The following is a 13630-nucleotide window of genomic DNA, read 5'->3' on the forward strand; positions in this document are numbered from 1 at the left end:
CCTGCCTTGCCCACGCACTGCACGTGGCTCCCTGAGGGCTGAGTGGGAACCAGCTCCCCGGAGGGCACTGGAGCCATGTTTTGGGTGCTGCTCAGCCTACATCCACCCTCCAGCAGCATGTCTCCCCATGAGCCGCAGCCATCGAGACCTCCCCCGGGGTCAGATCTGGCTCCGGGCTTGGTTTAAATGTGACATGGAAATGGTATCGATTTCCCCATGGTCGATACTCGTCACTTAGAACGGCTTTTCTGTGCATCGTATTTAGTGGCATCACTCTGATAGCTTTCCCTCCCGCCTTCCCCACTCGAGAGAGTGGTTGGACCAGATGCATCACTGGGTATTTACTCTGATGAGTTTTGTCCTATAGAAACTCATTTACAAATTCAAAGCTCTAAGGCACTAATCTCTGCTATTCCCTTAATAGATTAAAATTTAAAATAACAAAAAAGAAGAAAGGATGTGAAATGAGAACTGTTCTTACTTTCTTGGAGCAAAATTCAGAGCACATCTCCACCGTCAAATTGGGCTGTATCAAAGAGGCTGGAAAGGTGTCTGTTAAATTTTCTGGAGCTCTAAAACATCCTCGATAGATAACATTCCTCCCTGCAGGGATATGAAATAGGTTTCTCTTGAGAAAACAATGTCCGTAGTATCCTGCCTCTTTCACAAAGAACAATATTAGGTTCAGAAGCTAAAAATAATAACATAAATTTTGTATTCTAAATGCTGTAGAAATAAGAGAAACCATGATATACACTAGAAAAATGTGTTGCAAATCCTGTGGTACTAAAAGGAGCACATGCCTTTAGCTTTGTACTAACCACTGAAAGTAGGGCTGCAGCAAAGAGTTTAAATTAAATTCCACCAGTGGAGGGCATTGCTATTGTTTGCAAGTCCCAGTTTTCTTTTGAAGATGTGCTTTCCCCTGAAAGACTTAAAAGCCCCGATAAAAATCTACAAAGCTTCCCATGATCTGCACCAGAAAAGGAGAGGAATTCAAATGAATCCTGAGAGCCCCCACAGGGACACACCTTCCTGCACATCTGCTCAGTTGCTGAGCTATCCCTCTCCTCTTCCCACTCCTTTTCAGGGCAAGGGAGTTTGCTGCAGGCTTCGAAATCTAAACTAGGCTTTTGTAAGCTGTTCAGGGAGAACAGCTTTCTTCGAGTCTTTAGCTCAGCCTCTGATCTCACCTGCCTCTGTATAAATGCCACAGAGCTTGGCAGAATTGCTCCATTTTTTGCATCACTGCGATTGAAGTCAGGATTTGGCGCAAATACTTGTTACAAGTAGCAATACAATTTTCCCTCCTGCTTAAGAGAGAAATGTCCCCTGACAGAACCAAACAAAAACCCAAAGCTGTTATGGAAACTCACTACCTCAGGTGAGACAATGCATTTGCACAGATGAACTAATGGTAATGAAGAAAATAACATTGTGTGGCTGGCTAGAAAAAGAAAGAAGTCTGCGTGTTGTACGACTCTTCTGTAATTCTTAGGATTTTGAGGGCTTTACAAAAGTGGAAAATGCGTTTACTTTATTGCGGTGTACTAACTTTCTATTGACAGCATTTGCCTAGCATGACTCAATAGGGAGAAAGGTAGATTTGGGAACGAATTTGGGTCTTCTGAGTCCTGGTCCGCACCCACTGGCTACTTTAAACAATACTCACCAGAACTGATGTGGGAAATGTGTTGGATGACAGGAGAGATGCAGTGCAGTTTTGAAGGAAAAATTTGGTTCTGCATGAATTTCCTGCAGAAGGGCCCAGATCCTCCAGCATGAGCCAAGAGCAATCTAAGGAGAAGCTGCTTAAATATTGTTCTAATAACTGTTGAAACCAGTTACTAGAAGGAGTGCTCTATCTTTGGGATCACTCAGGAGATGCGAAAATAAAATAACTCGATGCAAGCTGGGGGGAAATAGGAGTCTCCCTGGGACCAGATCACTGCAAGCATGGCACCAAGGAATAAAGGAGCAGAAGTTTTTTGGCTTCTTGGGATGCTCTTGAAAGACTTCCTACTAAATCTCACACTATAATTCCTGAAACAAAATGTTTATGAACATGTTTAGAGTTGTCGTAGTGTGTCAGGAAGAAAGCTTGAACTGCTCACACTGGCACTCGGGAGGGAGCAGGGTTTGCAGAGAACCCACAGATCACACTAGAAATGTGCTGTATTTACGTCATCTGCCTGCTTTCTGGGGAAGGATGGCTGAATCCTGCCCCAAGGAAAACGGCACTCTGACATAGCGATCCCCGGGCTGCAATAGCTGCAGACTTTGAGCTTCATTGCATTTAACGTGACGTGGGGCACGAGTCCTGCGGCACAGGAGCTGCATGGCTCATGGCACCCAGGGAGCCAGTGTGGGAAGGGGAAGGTGAGGAACGGAGAAGAGAGCCAGCAAACCCCATGTCTAGGAAGGTTTAAATGGAGATGCCACTGGATCTGCTCTGCATAAGGAGAAGCCTTATGTGAGGTCTGTTCTCTATATTGCATAGTGTAAATCACGGATGCTATTACAGTTTCAGAGTTACTTCCCAGTATACTTGTTCATCGTGATTAATACTTCTGTTGGCCCCTCAGCTAGCTTGTGTCAGTGGGATTCTTCAAACAGTCAAATATCAGATATTACTAAAGGCAAACAAAATACAAATCTAGCTCCAGGCTAGACTAATTTGATGACTAACTCATTAATACTTAAGAAAAAATAAATGCCGCCTTGTCCTGTGAAATATGTGTATATATTTTATGCTGAAGATTTAAACAGTGATGCATGTCCCGGGAAACCTGCCAATGTGCCTGTCAACCTGACACTAGCAATTTAGGTCTATGTACCTTTGATATATAATTTATATGTAGCTGGGTGGATTATTGTACAAACCTTGACTTGTCTTTAAGAAGAAATGAAGTACCATCAATATTGGCACAACCTAAGGTCTTGGTGCTTCTTCTCAGCAAATAACATCCGTTAAGGTCTTGTGAGCTTGCCAAAAGTAAAGACTACTCAGCTGTTAGATATTTTATGTGCTTTGTGTTGGCCCAAAGGTTTATCTATTCTATCTCCTGTGGTAGCTAATTGAATGAGAAGTAGAGTAAGTTGTCATCTAAACAACAATCCCAACCACCGCTAGAACAGAAGTCCTTGGAAGAGCAAAACTCTCTTGATTTCATTTTGCTCATTTAGGAGACAGATTGGCGTGCCTTTCTCTCTGGCCTCTACTTATTCTCCTGCTGCAGTCACATGGCACTTACTTTGTTTGGGATCATTTCTGAGCTTAGGGTGGCATTGATACAAGTGCTTTTCTGCCCTTCCATTATAAGGCACCCACTTCCAGGGTTGTTTCTTAAACGCGTGGGGGTTTGTCCCTCTGCAGTGGATGCGAAAGGGAGTAGTTTTTCCTGAGCTGAAATTCTGCTGCCCTTGCAATCGCTCTGCACTGTATTTTGTTTCTTCCCCAGTGACACTAACTTTCTATGTGGCAGCCCTCAGGCAGCTGTGCCAGGCACGTCTTGCTGCTCCGAGGCGGTAAGCAGCGCTGCTATTTTGGGAAGGGAGCCAGGGACCGGACCAGCAGCAAATGGACACTGTGCCCCATGGGCACCTTTGTCCTTTGCTGTTTCAAACTGGTGACAAATGGAGCGAGAGACGAGCAGCGGAGACAGCCCACACGCTCAGCCTGGTTGCGGCACTGCTCCTGGGGAGAGCAGCCGCCTCTCTCCGGTCGCACACCCACTTACGTCGTCTCGCTCCTGCCCGCAGCTCCTCCACTCTGTAGACAGAGAGCCGGTTCACCCCTCCGCAGACGGAGCCCTTTTCCCCCTTGCACTCGCTGTTGCACTCCTCGGGCTTTGAGGCGGTCGCTGGGAGCTTGTTCCCGCAGTAGCACTCTGCTCCGTACGCCAGGCCCGCGTAGGTGTAAGCCCTGCGGGGAACAAAACCAGGCACTGTCGGTACCGGCACCCCATCTATTCCTGAGTTTATATCTAACAAAGGCAGGAGCCTGTCCCCGTGTACGGTGTACGCTTCTGCTGCCTGGCTCCAGAGACGCAGCAGGCCCCGGGGACCAGCGCGGCCTCTTCGAGGCGGGCAGCCACCTCGTACCGCAGGTGACAGCAGGAAGTGGTGGTGGTCAGAGTCCGCCCGGCGCGGCCTGCCTGGGCCCAGGGCAGTCCTCGGGAGGACGAGGTGGGCTTTGCCTCCTGATGTGGGTGTGTGAGCGACAGCCCTGTGATGGCCTCGCTGCTGGGGGTGACGACACCCCGACCCAGAGCTACCATTTCAGGTTTTGATCAGAAATATTTCAGCTTTAGAAATATTTCAGCTGGTTTAAGAGTGACGTGACAGAGAAGCCCCTTTCAGAGGTTCTGTTAACTGGCATTTAAAATTGGGCATTTTGGATCCAGTCAGGCAATTTTCAAATGCTCAAACCAAGGCGACGACGTTGCTCGAACAGCAGGCCCAGAGCTCACTGCCTCTCCTGAGGTGCCCAAGCCATGGTCTGCTTCCCACCACCGCGCTGGCTCCAGGAGTGGTCGCTGCTGGCCGCCAACGCCTCCTACGCTGCGCAAAACCACCGTCCGGTCTCGGTGGCTCGTGGCCAGCCCTTGCAGGGAGGCTGCAGCCTGTGGTTGTGCTGCGCGGACCCTTGGGTCCCCTCTGCAGGGCAAAGCGCTCCCTTGGGCCTCTCACACCAAAGGCAAGCACGCATCGTGCCCACGCAGGGTGCGTGAGGGTCCCTCCGGCCAGACCCCACAGCTGACACCTCTGCTGGCCGCACCAAGCCAGGGCCTGGCTCCGTGTCCTCCAAAAAGTGTCTGATGGGGCCTGATGGTCTGTCTACCTGAGAGGAGAGTACCGTTTCCTTCACCCAAGGGACAGCTCTGTCTGGAGCATTGTTGTGTGTGGAGTGGACTGGGCTGGAACAGGGGGGTCTGAGAGCCAGCAAGACGGGGTCAAGCTGCAGTTTGGGCATGCCTAAAGCGACGGGCTTCATGTGCACTGCGTTGCCCTACGGACCAAAGGAAGCACATTTCACAGGAATAGCTCTAAATTGCATTGTTTCTTCTGCTTTCTCTTGCGCTTGGGAGCAACGGGAAGTCTTTTTCATAAATAGTTTCTTATAGTCCTGCCCCAGGTACTAGTGATCATCCCTGGTCTGCACCCTGCCTTGGCTGACCACAGCAGGCAGGGCGGTGGCAGGAGCTGCGCCTGCCTATTCCCTGATGACCGGCAGCTCCCCGGGCTGCGCTGGGAATGGCCGCGCTCCCTACCGCGTGCCAGGTCGTCTTGCTCTCCCTTGGTTCTGGTGCTAGTTTGTTCATAGTTTTTTTTAATATTTTAGATCAAAGATTTTGGCTAGAGGGCGATATCTAACACAGATTATCTAACAAAACAGTAATTTTTGACCAGGACAACACAAAATATATTGTAAGTAGCCATGCTGTAATAAAGAGGATAGGCAGCAGTGAAATAGTCTGCTTTAAGCAAGGTAGCAGAGCTATGCCATGCCTGAAGGTATGAGATAATCACGGTTTTCACAGATGCTGTATGTTTAACATATGCATGCTTTTCCATTTCAAGTTCAGTTCCACTTATTGTCAGAAAAGAGAAAACTTGCAGCGAAAAAATACCACTCACCTCTCAGCACAAGCTTCCTGACAGTGAGATACTGTCATTTTTCTTAAGTCGTAAAACACAGCTCCCTTCAGCGTCCTCTCCCTTGAATCATCACTGAAGCATCCCATGTAGGTGCCTGTATGCATGCAAGACCAGAGTTAGGCAGCATGCACGGGATGGAGATGGGGAAAAGGGAAAAAAACATCCAGCGGCGATTCAGCGCCCTAAGTTGCAAGCAGGGCTGTGTTCAATCAAGTCTCAACCTGTCTGGGGTCCTGCCTGCTCTGCAGACCTGTCTGCTGGTGCCGAACATTTGTAGGTGCTATTGAAGGGCTAAACTCAAACGTCCAATGGAAATGAACAGAAGGGAAATTAGATTTTTCCCTCACCCAGGTTACTTTAAGCAGGCCTGCCTTTGCAGACCGAGTCTGCGACCACCCTGAAGCCACAGTTCCTGCAGGCGGCTGCTGCCTGCTCGACTCCCTCCCTTTGGTGACAAAGCATGGAGAATTTCTCAAGTAAAGGAGAAGGTAGTCTTCAAAATGGTATAAACTTTGAGAAATCTTGTTGGATTTCTCCCAAGTTTTCTTGAAAATCTCTAGTTGAGAATAAGATGGTGCAAGAGAAATATTAAGAAAATCAATTTTCTTTGGGTACACAGAGTTATATTAAAGCTATAATGGAAAGATAACTTCAGTCTTAACTAGGCAGCACTGTCTAGCTATCGCATTGAACTATCTCTTTTTCTCCAGTGCAAATGAGTCTTTTAAAGTACGTCTTGCTTTACTTAGCATATGAAAGATAAATATTTCTCTTAGACTGCATCCTATGTTAAGCCTCTTTTTTGTGGTCACGAACAAAATACTATAAAAATCCAGCCCATGTTTTAATATATGATTGGAAAGATGATGTAGAGACCCACTATTATACAACAATTGTGTGTATATAAGTACATTTTATCATTAAAATATGAAGGAAAAAAGGAAATTTGATTTTAGAAGTAGCAGTATTGAGATGATAACACAGGGAAATTAAATAACATGAGCTGTGGATAGGAAGAGAATATATGATGAAAAATGAACCTAAAAAGCATTATATTAACAGTAAAATAATCCACAAGAAAAAGAAAGTTCAGGCCACTCTAACAGAGATTTTGGAGCTAGGAATAATAAATCAAATATTTAAATATTACAAACACAACAGCAGTTTCAAAGACCTGCACATTAGTAATTTGCAAACATGCAATTAGAAAATTCACAAGCTGTGAATATACACCCACAGCACGCTGTTAACAAGATGGGAGTCACACACGTGCAATGAGGATGTTCTGCATTTTACTGAAGACTTTTGATTTGGGTACTTTGATTCAAACCAGTAGCAGCAGAAAACTCAGTGTGGGGGGCCGAAGAGCCCGAGTTGAGAGGCTCGGGCAGGGCAGCCGAGACGGGCGGTGTCTGCCCTCCTCCCTGCGTCCCTCCCATGCCGCCGCCAGCCCGGCACCAATATCTCATTCACATCCTCCTATGAATGAGTCACGGAGAGACTCCCCAGCCTTAGAGCCAAACGTCACGTCACATCAGCAACCCAGTCCCTGTCACCTCTGCATCCTGTGCAATGGCATAACCAGGCCAGGGGAAACAGTATGAAAAACCCCATCTGCTGGAAGCGTTCATAACAGAACATTTTCATTTTTTACCTCACAAATTCCTGTTTTCATTTGTTGCAGTAATAGTATTTGCCAGTCTCCCTGGCAGGACAAGATGTGGTCCCTGCCCTGAGCCACTTGCAATGTAAGCAGGCAAGATAGCTTGATGTGGAAAAGGAAAACAAAAAAGGACTTGAATTTTCTCACCCAAGGCCGTGTGATCCTGGGTGGACAGAGAGCAAAGCAAAGCGAGCCGGGAGGCGTTCACAATATGCTGGAGCAGATGCCATGGTTTTTGTCTCAGGTTAAGGGTCTGCCCCGGGAAGCCCAGAGGACTGTCTTGCAATGCCTTTGCATGAGCAGGGGCAGAGTGGCCGTGCCGCATGGGGAAGCATGGGCGTTACTAGGATGGCACTGATGAGGAATGCACAAATACAGCCTCCGCGGTAAGGCGATGTGCCGCTTTACTGAGCGGGAACCACAGGCCAACGCTGAAACTTTAACAAGCATTATAACCACGGAGGAATTCATTATATCTTGGAAGGAATCCATAATGAAATAACAAGCCTGTAAGTTTACTAGGAGAAGTGGGGGTGGGGGGGAGATAACATGCTCTACATAGATAGTTAAATTTTTAATTGATAATAATTTCCAAAGGCATTCCAATGCTTGTTAACAATACTGTTATTAATAACGTCACTTCAGGTTCAGTCAGATATTCAAATGATGCATATTTGAATCAACATAATTCAGTGGGATGTAGCAATAAATAGTCATTCTGACTCCTCTCAGTCAGCAGTTAGAACTTGAGCAAAGCACTAGCTTAATGGCTGATACCTGCACTAGCCTTAATTAACTTTATGGATAATTTTTAAAATTGATTTTTTTTTGTTTTAATTGAAGATTTTAAAGAACAGGTTCATACTCTGCCTGGTATTAGAGTAGCTCATAAAGACTCGCCACGTTTCTCTACTTTTTATCTATTCTTTCGTTCATTGGGGAGAAAAAACCACCAAACGCAAGGGCGACTAGAGCAGCCCAAGCAGCTGCAGTCCGTGAAGGGAGAGCCAGGCATGCTGTCTTTACACAGGTGGAACTGGGGAAAGGGCAAAGCCAAAGAGCTCCTGGGCACTTGCTGAGTTCAGCAAGCCAGGTTTACTTCATGGAACATGCCAAAACTACCTGTGCTGCCAGAGCACATGCAGCACATTCCATTTCTAACAAATCACAGGGCATCCAGAGCAAGGGAACATAATGTGCCCTATTTTACTGTATTGCTTTCTCTCCTCCCCGCCCCCTCAAATCTCCCGGCATGGAACACCAAGCCTGCCCAGGCAACACCCCGCCTGACCCCCCTCCTGGTTAAATCGTCAGCCTCTACTGAGCAGCTGAGATCAGGGTGTCTGCTGCTTGCAAAAAAGTAATACTTCGTGAATATTAAATACTGGTTTTATGAGGTACAGGTACGAAAGTGGTAGCCTGGAGGGCTTGTGTGATTCTTTTCTGCAACTGTCCATGAAGAGCTTATTGGTGGCGATCAATGTCAGCAAAAGACATATTTGCTGAAGGTGAAGGTGCGTCTTCCTCCTGCAGAGAGCCAGCGGTGTCTGCGTCCAGCCCTTCCCAGCGGGGACGGGGATGGGGACAGGGGTCCTCCCCAAAGCTTTCCTTTCCTCTGCGCCAGGCTTGGTCTCTGGCGCACAGGATGGAGTGTTTCATGCTAGCCCAGGGGCTGTCATTAGGCTCTGAGCACCCAGGCTATGTGATCGGGGCAAGTCACGAAATGCAGTGGGGTTCCCTGGGAGACATATGCGCTTTGTAGCCTCTCTTCTCTGCCACCAAAACCTGCGAGCAACAGGATGTTACGAAGCGCCTGTGGAGCACTCTTGGAAGCTCCCCGTTGGTGCTTCAGGTAGCTCCAGCGGTTACCGTTTGCCTGACTCACGCTGTGTGACTCATCGCCCATACACCATTACTATCACCTTCTCGTTTCCATTTCTAACAATTAACTCAGTAAGAGCACGAGGTGGCACCCATTTTGTGGGATTTTTGCAGAAGGTGCCCCTTTGTTTGGGTAAATTTATTCAACAAACTAAAGAGCAGTTTAGTAATGTGGTGTCTAGTCATCCAGTTCCCGTTCCTTTTTTTATTGTCAGTGAAACATCACCAAGAACAACTAGTTCGTCTAAAAGGCAATGGATCAAAGATTGCAAAGTCATAATGTGATGCTGCAGCCTTGAGAGCATGGTCAGTCACCTAGCTTGAATCCTGATGCTTTCTGTATTGGGCTCCTCAAGGGGGCTTATCTGCTCCCTGGGGCCGCTCAGCCTGTGGAGGTGACGGCACAGTTGGGGCTCCAGCTCTCCACTGCACAGCGAGCAGCTCAGCTGTGTAACAGCCCAAGACCTTGGGCACCCAGCTTTGTGCACCTCCCCGGAGCCCATCGTGGGCCCAGCGAGGGGGTGCCGTCCCACACTCACCTGGGATGATGCAGCTCTCTGTGGTGGGTCATAAGGGAATAAAGCCATGCAGGAAATGTGAACATCTACAGATTCCTGTTTTGCTTCTTTGCTTGGGCTGGATAATAGTTTCTTACAAGCTTTCCTACTAAACAAACTAAAGCAGTCCATGCACGTATTTATCAGCAGCAGTTAGGGCAACAGAATCAGGCTCACAGTGAAGTGAACTCAGATTTCTGTCAAACCTGAATGGCTTTCCATTTGGATTGGAAAACGTACAGTTTTGTACGGTGTGCTCTGGCCGCTGGTGGATTGCACCCATGCAGTGGTGGAATTCCCTTGGCCTGTTGCAAATTTCCAGCAAATTCGCCAAACACCAGGAGTTTGTCTCTGATCCAGGAGTTCTTGTTTCATGGCAAGGGAAGAAGGGTTGTATGGCCCACTTCTTGTCCCCTTAAGGACAGTGTGTTTGCAGAGATGGCCACAGAGGGCAGGTCAGGAACAGCGAATGTGTTTGCAATTGCAGAATTTAGTATATGCTAGAAAGCTGTAGCAGCAAGGAGGCACTTCTAGACAAGTTATTGTGTGGTTTTGGATAGTTAATTTAATAAAACCCGCTTTTAAAGTGTTCCCTGTTCTGAGAAAGAAAATCAATTAAACAGTGTTCATTTCTGCCTGCTTGAAGAGAAAATAATTCAAATTAGGGAAGCATATTTCACTGTCTGGGCTTCCATTCAATCAATAAAAATACATTTTTGGAGAAAGTTACAGCTCAGCATGACCAGAGACATCAGGATTGTACTTTGGCCTGTGCATACGATTAAGAACCGGTTTGAAAGTGGTGATGAGCCGGGAAGAAGGCGTTTCTGCAGGCAGACTTTGTGGGGCTCTCCAGTCTCTGCCTGGGACCTAGGATTTATGTGCGTGCCAGAAAACAGGGCAGGGGTACATCCCTTACCTTTGTGTTCAGCAGTGTGCTTCATCGCTTTAAATCCCACTGTTTGCATGGGCTCCTGATCGCTGATGAACCTGTGAAACCACCTTCTTCTCAACTGCCTGAGCTCCGAGTTGCGGGACACAAGCCATCGCGGGCTGTGCCGCTGGTCCAGGGCCGGCTCCTGCAGTGCGTCCATGCCCACCAGCAGCCTGGGACCAGGGCGGGGGTTTTGCAGCATCCTGGGGTCTACAATCCCAACCCCAGCCATCCCGTCTGGCACCGACAGGGCCTGATTAGCGGAGGTCCCACGCAAACCTTGTTGGATAACCAAGCGGGTCCGCTGTAGCAGCAGAAGGCTGCCAGCCATCAGGTAAGCTGCTGTGAGGAAGAAGAGCAAAAACTGGGTCCGACGGAGAAACTTCTGCAGCCTGAAGAAAGCTTTGGCCATGCCCTTACTGAAACCGGGCCCTTCACGCCTCCCGACGGGCCCCTGAATCTCCACCTGGCTGGGCGCTGGTTCCTCCCATAAGTTCAGCCCATCACTTCGGTGCCTGCTCCCGACGAAAAGCCTTCTCCCTGGTCGACCGCGGCAGAGAGAGCAGCCTGGTGCGGCACAGCCGCCGGCCTCAGGCGCCCGGCTGGCCCAGGGGCTCCGCTCGCACCTGGGGTGATGCCATCGTCGTGCTCTGCCAAGCTGCCTAACAGCCGATGCTGAAACATGAAATACCAAGGGGGGAAGGTTGGTTCACATCCAAAGAGAAAATACCCATCATCAGGGTGACTTTCCCCCACCCACCCCTTTTTTTTTCAGCTGAGTGTTGCTCAATCTGTTGTTTATAATTATACATTTCAAAAACTATAATCCAATGAGAATGATTGATTAAGCAGAAGCTAGTTTCAGATCTTCAGCCTTACCTTAGTTTCTTTTAACTTGGAATGCACACCAAATACCTTTATAATGAGGTTACATCTCTTGGGATGTTTGGAAAAAAAGTTCTTTATTTTCTTTTGTGAATAGCCGACATCTCCATTCTTTGTCACTGGCTGGGACAGGCAGGCCGCCACAGTATAGGCATCTTTTTAGGAAGGTATTACCAGATTCCTTCCTTTCAGCGAAACAGTAGCTAAGCTACAAATGCAGATCAGAAGGAAACAGCAGTGTGGGTGTGTGGGGGAAAAAAAAGAAATTGCATCAACTCACAATAGATAAGATTATTATTAATCTCTTTGCAGCACGATAAAGTCAGGCTTTATGCTGGAAGGATATCTGAGGTTCTGTACTCAGAGCTATGTGAGTTGCTGTGCATGTCACTTTAAAAGAAATCAGAGATCCTGCTATTTTTTTAGTAGATTTCTATTGCCAAATATTGACCTGTGGACGCATGGACAAAAACTAGTGAATGTTTGAAAAAAATTCATTTCAAGTTTCACCAGATATCTCTGGACTGCTTCTGAGCTTTGCAGGCTTTAGTTGTGCTGATGTATACCATGATGGGATTGTCTGGGCAAGAAAAGCTCCTTTGTGCTCTAGGGAACCTTTAACCTCCTGTAGCAAATAAAAGCTGGCATCTCCCCATAAGTTCCTGTTCTCCCAGTCAATCACTCTTCTGTGGAGCCAGGCAAGTGTGGAGAAAAGATGCAGTGTTTTCAGAAAAGAAAATATTATGGCTTTTGCTTAACTTGCATTTGGGGCACGCTCTTGAAATCCACAGTTGTGGCAAAGAAACATCCATTCGCTGTATGTATCATTTCAGAATCTGATTTAAAGTTTTGTGGATATTCACTTATGCCTCTTTCTTAAATAGATGCTATCAATTAATTCTCCACCCATTCCCTTTTTCATTTAGTTGTGCAACTTCTTTCTATCTTAAGCAGCAATCAAAAACAAAGCCCAAAAACTTCTAGGCCAAAAAGCTCAGCTGAATCTTTTGTCAATTGAGCCTAAATTCCTTTTGTGTGACCTTTCAACCTCGATTGCTAAACAGGGTTGGCACAAGGCAGGAGTCCCTGTCTTCTAATCTTACAAGTCAGGTGGTCTTGAGCACCTGATTTAGATGCTTTTTAAAAATTTTTTTGTTAAGTTTATGTATGCTGGTCTCCGTTGTATAGGGATGAGTAATATCCAAAAATACTCTGTGTGTTTATCTCTGCACTTTCTCCAAGAGCTCAGTCTGACAAGGACTTACTACTCTCTTTCCACCAGTACCTGTGGATCTGTGAGTAGCCAATGAACTCAAGAGAGTGAGCAGGTGCAAAGGGCTATGAGGCTGTAGCATGCTGTAGTAAATTAAGACCACTTTCTCCTTGTAAAAGTTATCACAACTCCCTTCTGATCAGCTCCAAAGCCAAAGAAAATGCATTGATTTACACCAGCTGAAGAGCTGACCCCTAAAGTTAAATTATTGAAAATCTCTGATCAAGGTTGTGAGTGCTCAAGAATTACAGTAAAAGGGTCAGAAGTACCTAGGCAGATGAACAGGAAATTAGCCATAATTAGATACTGCAGATTGTTACTGCCCTACTTTATCTGAAGAAATACTGTCTATCAGCATAGGTATGGTTTGATTCAGTAGTTGTTCCTAACATGGGGTTACTGGAAGCTTGAGCTATTCCGAAAAGAGGCTGTCTAATCTAAAAGAAAGATGCATGCGTGTTAGCCATTTGAGATTCTGACTGGGAAATTACCATGCTCCTTACAGCATACAGTATTTTGAGGTAAGGCTTGGCCAATGGAGGAGGCAGCCGCATGCCACAGTGGCTGGTGGCTGAGCACACAGCACTTTGTTCAAGTTGCCATCCATAATGCAAAGGGATGGTCCTGCTTAAGAAGTGCTGCTGCAAAGCCTCATCGGTGAGATGATAATGGTTGCAATCACATAGGTATTCAAAAGGTTTAAGATTTTTTTTTTTCCCCCTCGCAGCAAGATGAGGCTAGATAAATTTATCAGACTTGCAGTCATTTTTGCCCAA

At 46.9% G+C, this 13630-nt stretch overlaps 1 protein-coding gene across 1 annotated transcript; it reads right to left on the reverse strand.

Moving 5' to 3' along the window:
- Nucleotides 1-481: 481 nt before the first annotated feature.
- On the reverse strand, nucleotides 482-11108 carry LOC104075067 (WSC domain-containing protein 1-like; the record flags this gene model as incomplete). The annotated part of the gene is made up of 4 exons (XM_009575434.1): nucleotides 10682-11108; nucleotides 5641-5755; nucleotides 3741-3925; nucleotides 482-603 (listed from the first exon to the last, which is right to left on the reverse strand). Coding segments are annotated over exons 1-4 (849 nt in total), but the record flags the coding sequence as incomplete, so codon positions are not given.
- Between the last annotated feature and the right edge of the window lie 2522 nt (nucleotides 11109-13630).

Source organism: Fulmarus glacialis, unplaced genomic scaffold (assembly GCF_000690835.1).
Source record: "Fulmarus glacialis isolate BGI_N327 unplaced genomic scaffold, ASM69083v1 scaffold41753, whole genome shotgun sequence".
NCBI lineage: Eukaryota > Metazoa > Chordata > Aves > Procellariiformes > Procellariidae > Fulmarus > Fulmarus glacialis.